The 9,896-nt window shown below is 42.8% G+C and overlaps 1 protein-coding gene across 1 annotated transcript; it reads left to right on the forward strand.

Moving 5' to 3' along the window:
* Positions 1–7,001: 7,001 nt before the first annotated feature.
* LOC138467213 (taste receptor type 2 member 9-like) lies at positions 7,002–7,949 on the forward strand. Its single transcript, XM_069607259.1, has one exon. The coding sequence runs from the start codon at positions 7,002–7,004 to the stop codon at positions 7,947–7,949; it is 948 nt and encodes a 315-aa protein (XP_069463360.1).
* The last annotated feature ends 1,947 nt before the right edge of the window (positions 7,950–9,896 follow it).

Raw genomic sequence — 9,896 nt, forward strand, 5'->3', positions numbered from 1 at the left:
GACACACGGTGGAATGCCATCAGGCCCAGCAGCTTTGGAGGGTTTTAACTTCACTATTATAGAAATAAGATTGGTCAATTCCCAAGGACATTTAGCGGGAAGAAACCTAGCCAGGTCTAAAGTGTGTAACCCGCTAAATTTTTGTGGCATAGCATACTTGGTCTTATACATTTCGCTCCAGACTTCGCCGCTTACTGCAGAGCATAATTCCGGCTTTCCTTTTAAGAGTGGATCTTTCAGTGTTGCCCAAATTTCCCTGGAGTTTTTCCCAATTAAATTCAGAATCATTTTTTGGTTGATTTTTATATATGTACCAATTTTCATCTGTTTAACATCATTTCTATAACTTGTGAGAATTTTTTTTTTCTGATTCACATAACCCACTGATTCATTAAATGATTTCATCAATTTGCGAATTTCATTATTCTTTTGTTTTTTCCTCGAAGCAATTTCTGCATTATAGCTGCACTTATAGGCAATCTGCTTAACCGTTGAACATTCCTTTACCAAGCTGTCAAGATGACCACATATCATACACTCATTTCTTCTTTCCCATGCGATAAGATCATTCCTTGTCATTGTTTCCACATTTATTTTTACACTGTCTCTGTTGACCAAGTCATTTAGCTGCCTATGTAGTCGGGCATTCCACCTGATGGAAAGTGCTTTTCGATCCATCTCCAACAACGCCAATGCCGGCTTAGCTTCATACAACGGTAAGTTACAGTCAAACAGACACTCCAATATGCAGTGGTCACTTAGATGGGATTGAATAAGATTGCAATTTGTTGAAAATTCTACTAATGACTCCGAGATTATCAAATAATCAATAATCAATCGTTGAGCATTTCATGCCACGAAACCAAGTGTATGCATGCACCTTTTGTACAAAAGGTACTACAAACAACTCCCATTCATTCAAGAAGTTCCTCCATATTTGCCCCCTTTCATAAACCAATATTTCATACATATTGGTCGCTATGTCTGTCTTCGCCATTCTAGTGTTGAGATTTTAGTTAAAATCACCACCCATTTTGATTTGTGCATTTGGAGCGTCCGTTGCGACTTGTAAGAGTACATAGTTCACTCTTTCAATAATCACCTCTAAAGTTGTTATCATTGGGTTCCAATACATCGCAATTATAATCAACTGAGAGATTACTCGAGCTTTCAATACCACTTCCACCACCAATATGTCTGAGGATGCATAGATTTGCGACATCTTGGTGTAATATAAGTGTTTCACAAAAATGGCAAGACCACCAGATGGGCGACCTTGTGTACCTCTTACCGCATGTGAACAAAAGGCTACATATCCTTCTAAATAAATATCTTAGATTGCCATGGTTTCCTGCACTATGATTATTGCTGGTAACTGTGCATATAAGGTATTTTGAAACCAGTGCTCGAGATTGTTAAAGCCACAGTAATTCCAAGAATTTATAACTACTACATTGTTTTGTTGCTTTTCTTTGGCTGGCATATCACCTATCAAAGTTTTCATGAGTGGTTCGAGACATGCCAAACTTGAGGCAATTTGGGCAACAGATTCAGATTGCATTCTGATTTTTTCATGCAGGGTTGCAAGCTGATTATCACAATCTTCAGTGACATTAGTGTTATGTTACGCTGAGGGCTGATACTCTACAAAAAGTGTGGCATTTTCCAACGAGTTAAACATGGATAACTCATAACCTAGCATATGGAAGTCTTTTGCATGTTTCCATACCAAGGCAGCTATGATGGTGTTTTGATATTTACATAGCATCCGACCATTCGAGACATACGGCAATCGAATCCACTCGATGTCGTTAGACACTAGATTACGTAGTGCTGGTATCTGATGGAATACTTTCATCAATGATGCTCGATTTAGGTTGGGTTTGTCCACTTTCGTTGGACCCAATGTCCAACCCATTACCAATTTCATTTTAGGCCTCAAAGCGTTGTAATATGTCCATCTATCTGTTCCCACTCCATCAAAAGATGAAGTGGGTAGCATGGACTGCCATTTTGTCTGTGTATCTGAGCCCCCCTGCATGACCTGTGAAATGATCTGTTCAGGATCCTGAGTACCTACAACTTCATTCACATCTTGGCCTAACCTTTTTTCCGGACTTCTGTTTGCCAAGGGGTTCCCATCGGAACCATTACCATGGGACTCTGTTACATCTTGTGTTTTTTGGGTTAGGGAGGTTATTTTTTTTCAAAAAAGCGCTGTAGCTGCGTTTGTATGAGGATGGGTGTTAGTGACACATTGTCATCTTTTACATTTTCAGCATTGCTGTTCATTGACTCAGAGATATTTTTTATTATGGCCTCCCCTGCACTTGAGGGAACAATGTTATGCCCAATACAACTTGACTTTCAATGTTTAATTGCATTAGATCGATGTTGTTATCATCCTTAATGTTGCTATTATGATTTTTTTTTGTTGTTGTTGCTTTTTACCTTTCTGTTTTTCCATTGTCATAGCCTTTTTTATTTTTTTATTTGTTATTATGAGCCGTATTGGACCCAACTTGAGTTAAAGAGTTTTGCAAGTCTGCATTCTTTTTCTTTTCAGTGCTTTCGCATGCAGTTTTTTAGCTTTACGAGACATAAAAAAGTGCTCTGATTTCCATTTCCTGCCTCAACTAAGTTGTCAATACATTCTTAACCCCTCTGAGTAAGATCCGAATTTAAATCAATCAGATCTGTAAGCGCAGAGGGGCTATCAGGGGCATGTCTTGATGATGCCAACTTTGGCTCATCATTTGCGTTGAGCTCTTCGACCATCCTCTCTGCTGATATTAAATTAGCAGCAAGAATGATCTTTTCTAGGGCCAATATTCTTTCGTGTTGTAGTTTGGCTATCTCCTCATATGGTGAAGTCTGATTTAGGTTCTGGGTCTTAGCATCACTTGTCGTATAAGTTTCAGTGAAGTTAATTTTATCTAAGATCTCAGTTTGAGATGCTATAGACTTTACATTATGTGGCTTTTCAGCTTTTAATTCAGTTACTATCGCTTCTAATTTTTGCATATGATGACGTTTGTCACTCAAGTGTTGCTCGGCCCAGAAAGTGTGGCATTTCTCCTGAGCCATCAAAAAGCCCTCTATTTTACACAATCTCGAATTGATCTCTGACGTTGCTAGACTCAGAGCACAGATCGCCCCATGAGTAAATTCGTGCCCCTTATCCAGCAAATTCAGGATCCTGGTCAACACAGGAAAATTCTGTAGTTCTTGGGGGTTTAGATCCACTAGAGTCTCTTCTAGAGGAAATAACGGTAATGATGAGTTAGGTAGTCTGGGTTTTTCTGAGCTTTGCTTCGATGTTAATGGGTCAAAACCCAGTACTGGCGAGGGTGGATAGATTATATCAGATGGAATGTGTCGTGAATCATGTGTGGGAGAACTAGCAGAGTGTTTTAAATCCCTAGTCCCCCACCCTCTTTCATTTTTTCTCGTTTCCTTTAATTGATTCAGATTTTCTACTATCGCTGCATGAAAATGAACCTGCTCCCTGAAACCCTGTGACTCTGCAGCAGGTGTTGAGGGTCCATTCGATAATCGTGTTCTACTGTGCAGTTCTGCTAAGACAACTGGGGCAACCAATGAGATATCTATGTTTGGCATGTTACCAGCATCATCATTAACCGCTCCCAATATTGAGCTGTCGGTAATCGGTATATTATGTATCAAATTTGGTGGATAAGTTATCCCAATCGACCCCTCCCTATGGGCTTAGGCCACTATATTCGCCTCGTTTTCAGTTTCAGGCATTTTAACTTTTTCTGACTCAGATGATGTCAAGGTGAGCCCTTTTGTGTTCAATGCTGACTTCAATTGTGAACTGATACTCAGGTTCTCAGCTGTACCCTTTCCCCTTTTCCTAATTTGGTTTACCGTTTCATGGGTGGGCTCATCATCTGACATGTTCCCTTCAGACAACATTGATGGAGATCCATTTAAGCATCTCTTCCCATTTCGCAGTTTATTTACCATGCTTGAACTTAAGGACACAATGAAACCTCACCCAGCCGGCTCGGTGCCAATCGCCTAATACGCAGAAAACTTCTTTGTATGAGCGCAGTGGCGGACGCCCTAAAGCACCCTGTCGCACCCCGCGCCACGCTCCGCGAACAGCAAACAGTACTTGTCTGGTACTTGGTGCGCGGCGCGGGTGCGCCAGACTGCTACAATTTAATTAAGGACCCAGGCAACGTGTCTCGTCACAGGGGTCGTGTCCACCAAAACAGGAACACCTTTAAAAAACAAAAGGAGAAGGCGAAATTGAGTGCCTGTAATTAGAGTTACACAACCATGTGTGCACAACTATTTGTACGCAGACCGTAAAGCGTGCAGCTTGTGAAACACACAAGTTGTGAAACGCACAAGTTGTGAAACACACAAGTTCAAATGGTACAAACACAATAGGCGGCACAAGGAAACTCCCGAAGAAAAAGTCACCTTAGGGTCAGGCACGCTGGTGTTACCAGCCAAGACGTCCTCCTGGCAAGTCTGCTCACTGCAACAAGGCAGAAGTGCGGCGACAATAACTCCCAACAAGTCCCAACAAGTCCAATCAGATACAAAGCGGAGGGGCAGCGGCAGCAAACAGTACTTGTCCGGTACTTGGTGCGCTTATATTAATACATGTCTGTTATATTAATACGATTCCACTAATCACCAACTGGTTCATGTTCATGCTCAATACATTGTATGACCACAATTAGATGAATTATCACAAAGTAATCATGAGCCTGACTAGCAGGTACTTTCTAGCAAAATGGATGAGTTGAATGTCAACTGTATACCTGATTTAAGAAGTGTTCTAAGTGATTACTTTTTACTAAATTAAAAAAAATGTGTTTTCTTTTTTTCTACCCCCTTCTCTCTTATCATTTATGTTGAACCTTAATGATCCAACCCCCATACCCCACCCCTCCTTTCAGTCTGTTTGTATGTACACAATGGACTTGTCACTTGTATTGTATTTTCTTTAAATTTTGTGCATTCATGTAATAGAATCATGACTAGAACATATGTGATGTGAACATATGCCCTACTTTTTGAGAAAGGCTCTTGTGAAGCCGAAACACGTGTACATTACAGGGCACCAAACCATTGTATTGATCAACTTCTGCAATTCTCTTTCAAATACATTTTCCTTGTAAAGAAAACAGAGTGGCACAGTTATTGTGTGGGAAAACAACTTCTATCACACTTAACCACAGAGGTAGGAGTTTTGGTTCCTCTGTGACCTTCCACACCTTCGCGACACGTCCATACGGAAGTGAAATCAGGTCGCAGGCATAAGAGGTTGTACACCTGAGAATAACCCCTAAAAACAAAAAAATGTGTGGAGTATTGGGAGGTCATGTAAGGGAACATTGTAAGTTAAGCTCTTATATAGGAAGTGTGTGTGTGTGCGTGCCACCTGGCCACTCGCTTGTTGCTCACCTGGGTAATGTGTTCACCATACAATCATGTTGTCCTTTCCTTAAGGGGCAAGGTCTGTAGTGGTCCCACATATTACAATGGTATGTGCAGAAACGGAAATTCACCATAATTTCAGGGGTAGCGGAAGTAACACACACACCTGATGACATCATAGGACGTGATGCCATACGACCTTGACATCACCTGAAGTGACCGACCGGTCTAAAAGAACGTACATAAACCAAGACTTTTTTTTAGATAGCAACCACATTTTACCTATGGTGTGGTCTTGATATGCCATGGAGTGTGTCATGTAATGACAGGCCTAACCCCGTTCTAACCAGCATAGCTGCGGCATTGCCATGCTGTGTCCACTACAGCCTTATATGGCTATTTACTGCCATTTTATACCAAACATAGCTGCACATGTCAGGTCTAGTAATCATGTACCAAATTAAATCTCACATTCTCAGGTGCTGCCACAATACAATATGCCAAATGTAGACTATATTTGAGGATACTGCCATTCTATGACTGCTGTAGCCTTAGAGTCTGGGTGCAGTTTAAACTTAACAGGGTGATTTTTAAGAAAAAAGAGCATTGCTATTATCGTTCTCTATGTATCAAAACATGCTGATCAACCATGTTGTAACTGAGTATTCTGCCTGTGGTTTGAGAGTACTGGTTAACATGCTGCAGTGTCTGGCTCTTATAACATGCGCCTGGCTTCATGACACACATGGAAAGTTGGTGTGGCTGTGTGAGGCTTCTGACCATGCGTTCTGTGGGAGGTGGTTGCTGCTGCCAGTTGCTTGGAGAGCTGATCAGGGTGTGGGGTGCCAATGTTTCTTTCCACCATTTATCTTGCTGTGGCGTGCCATCTGTAAACATGGAACTAAGCGATAAAGCAGCATTCCCTTACCACTTGGTGTCTTGGCCATCACTGGACTGGGAGGCACATCACTTCACAAGACCTGTCTGTGCCATTACTTAAGCAGCAAAACTGGCCCTAGTGGCAAAATGATCTTCCAGAGTTTCCACTTCTGCATCCATTTTATCTTCGTGTGCATACATTGTTTCTTTGTGTACCCTTAAAGTTCACTCCCACATCTGATCTCGGGCGGCACTCCCTTCTTGCCTTGCTCTTACTTACCATCGCCCCATTGATGTGTCAGTCTCTTCTCCATCTTTACTAAGCTCCTTTCTCGTCTCGAGCATCTACCATACCCCACTCCAGTCTGGTGCTTCATCTGCTCTTTGCATTTATCCTTTTGTATTTCCATATGCATTGCCTCCAAGTCAAACTCGGAGATGCAAAGATTTCGAATGGAAGCGCTGGCCGGGTGAGCTGACCCTAAACGCATTTACATCTCCTGCACATCATTTTAATTCGAATGCAAAGCTCAGTTTTAGTGCCAGCCTATTTGGAAAGCATCACTTTTTAAACAGAGACCATGCAGCTGTGAAGTGCAGAACACTGAGGGGACTTCACAACTCCTCACAAGAGGTGGAGAGGACATCTTAACCTTGGATGGCATAGGAGCTCCCCACCACTACAGCACAAGAGTTTGACCATGCTGTCTTTCAATGAGATGCTTTTACTCCTGAACCTGATCCTGCTGCTGGAATACCTTTTAGGGATCCTGATCAATACATTTATTGCGGCCGTGTTGAGCCTGGACTGGGCTAAAAGCCAGCATTTGAAATCTTGCGATGGCATCGGCCTGGTCATTGGCGTATCCAGAGTTGTGCTGCTGTCTGCAGACTTTGGATACACTCTCCTTATTATTGGGCAACCTGGGCTGTATGTTCCTGTCTGGATGGACAAGGTATACGGGTTCATTGGCATGTTCTTGAGTTTTTCCAGCTTCTGGTTTACTGCTCTGCTTTACGTCTACTACTGTGCTATGGTTGCCACTTTCCGCCAGCCGCTCTTCACCCGTCTGAAGGCGCGCATCCCACATCTAATGCCACGGCTGCTTCTGGGTTGCTTTGCTGCATCTCTGGTCTCTGCCCTCCCATCGCCCTGGGCTCACACCGACATGACCATCACCATTTCGACAGTTAACTTGCTGCATAACATCAGCTGGGAAGATTCTCAAAGTGATATGAAGTACCTTCATCTTGGGATCTACTACGCGCTTGGATACTCGCCTCCGTTTCTCATATTCTGCGGCTCAGCCGTCCTTCTCATCGCTTCTCTCTACAGACACACCAAGAGGATGCAACGAAGTGCCAGCGATTTCAATCCCCCCCGCCTCGATGCCCACTACCGGGCAGTGAAGAGCGTAGTGTCCTTCTTCTTCCTCTTTGCTGTGTACTTTGCTGCCTGTCTCTGCCTAGGAATGAATATGATGTTATTTGGCACCACTGGGCGCATTCTACATCCTGTGGTGACCGAATGGTACCCGTTCCTGCACTCTGCTCTCCTCATCCGAAACTATCCCAAACTCAACCAGGCGGCAGCGAGGATTATACGGCATGCTGGATGTTGGAAGCAGATTGGTCCCTCTGAAGAGTAGATGTCTTGTGAGCTACGAAGCACTTCTCTTTGGGAGAACAGAATGAGGAGCTACAACTGGAATAGGCAGCAACTCAAAATCAGACGACTGATGGGTAGTTTGTACACCTGTAGCAGTGCACACCTCGAAGGACCAGATCATCCTAAAGCAAGCTGCATTTGCAGAAAGGGCACACATTCACCGACAAACACAACTCGGACAGGATTTCAATAATCCAGGGGTGGGGTGTTCCCTTTCTAAAGAGAGCAACTGTCCGCTCCTGAGAATCTAACCCATGTAGCGCCCGAACATTTTAATAGGCCGCGCCCTCCACTTTGATATCGACCTTTAATAAATATAATGTTTATTTCATGATATTGAGAATAATACATAGTTATAACTTGACTTGCTCTTGGAAGAGTGTGCGGTCAGCACCAGATGCTAGGATGTCGAATTTCTTCATAGGCTGTTTGCTGTCAGAGAGAATGGGGAGTTAGCAGGAAGGACTGGTGTTATGTGATCTTCTCTGATCAGCAAACGTTGCCCTATAACGTGTGGAGCCTTCTTTAATATGTTTAGAGATAACAGTTATATTTAGACAGTGAAGCAGCGTATGGGCTTGCCCATCAAATATTCCTGTAAATGCTGCTATCATTAATGCAGCTAGGCAGGGTTATTCCTTCTTGTTGCTTTGTTAAGCGCTCACGCGAAAGCAAAGTCATGATAACCTCAGATGTTGGGCACTGGCGTCAGGTGTGTAGAAAGTCATGCTTGGATCTGTATACCGTTGTTTTGGCAAAAGTGATTAACTTTATGGTACTTCACTTCGACGACATACTTTGTGGGGAAGTAAAAATATGTACATGTATTGGTGGGTAGGGAGTATTGGAGGAGTGGTGATGGTGGGGGCAGGGTTGGGAGGGTGACATGGGAGCATGGGTGGAACCCACATGTGAAAAAAAGGACAAATAACCGCACAAAGTTATGTTGTCGAAGTGAATTACGACAAAGCATTTAACTCAAAGCCAGTAGAGAGGTTTTAGACTGGGTGCAATTTGGTCAGTCTTTTGGAAGTAGATGGAGAGCATGGATGCCTGCTTCTGTGCTCTTTGTAGTTTCTGCATTTGGCTCCTTTGGAAGTTTGCATAAATAATACTACAGTGGTGTGCCACAACAATAATGGGCGCATACTACAGTAACTTCTTGCACCCACCCCTTTGGTTATGTGTTTGAAGATGTGAGCTTGCCAACATTCATGGTGGTGTACTGTTGCACTTGGGAATTTGTAGGTTTCTTTTAGCAGCTGAGGAAGCTATTCTATCTCTTAATGGTGCACGTCACATAAGCCTGCAAAAAGGTGATATGGAAGCCGCACTTAACAACTGGTTTATAACTTTATTTAATGGATTTTAGAAATGAATGTTGACAAAAATTGAAGCAACACAAAATAATGTTCTCACATTAGGCTTGCGCTTGAATAGACCTGTCGGAAAAATTGAAGGAAGTATTGTGATTTCACACCGAGGGATAGCCTTGACGGTGTTCCGAACCTGCGACCAGAATGCTCCGTTGTCGAACAATTCCAGAAGTCGGCTTCGGCCACGTTGCATCTATGACAATTGATAGACTCTCTGGGAAGCATGGCATGTAATTTACGGCAGGTATAATATACCGAATGGAGAAACTCAATATTGTAATATTTTAGAGGCTTCGGGGACAACAGGAACGCCTATCTTATCTTTCTGCAAATTACATGATCTGAAATAAATACAGAAAGACTGCAAGAAGATAGAGAGGGTCATGCTCTCTGAACTTTTCCAAGCTTATGAAAGATCTGTCTATAAACAAGTCCCCAATTGTTGTGGTGCTCAATGTACTACAAGCATCTAAAAACTATCCCTATCCATTGAGTCCTATCCATATCAGGTCAAAGTCTCTGATGCGGTAGAGCAAAATGTCAGAGGGGCC

The sequence above is a fragment of the Ambystoma mexicanum genome, chromosome 4q (genome assembly GCF_040938575.1).
Source record: "Ambystoma mexicanum isolate Mex_15411 chromosome 4q, UKY_AmexF1_1, whole genome shotgun sequence".
NCBI classification, from domain to species: Eukaryota; Metazoa; Chordata; class Amphibia; order Caudata; family Ambystomatidae; genus Ambystoma; species Ambystoma mexicanum.

Coding starts and splice junctions, on each gene's coding strand:
- LOC138467213 (XM_069607259.1), top strand. CDS start 7,002: ATGCTGTCTTTCAATGAGATGCTTTTACTCCTGAACCTGATCCTGCTG.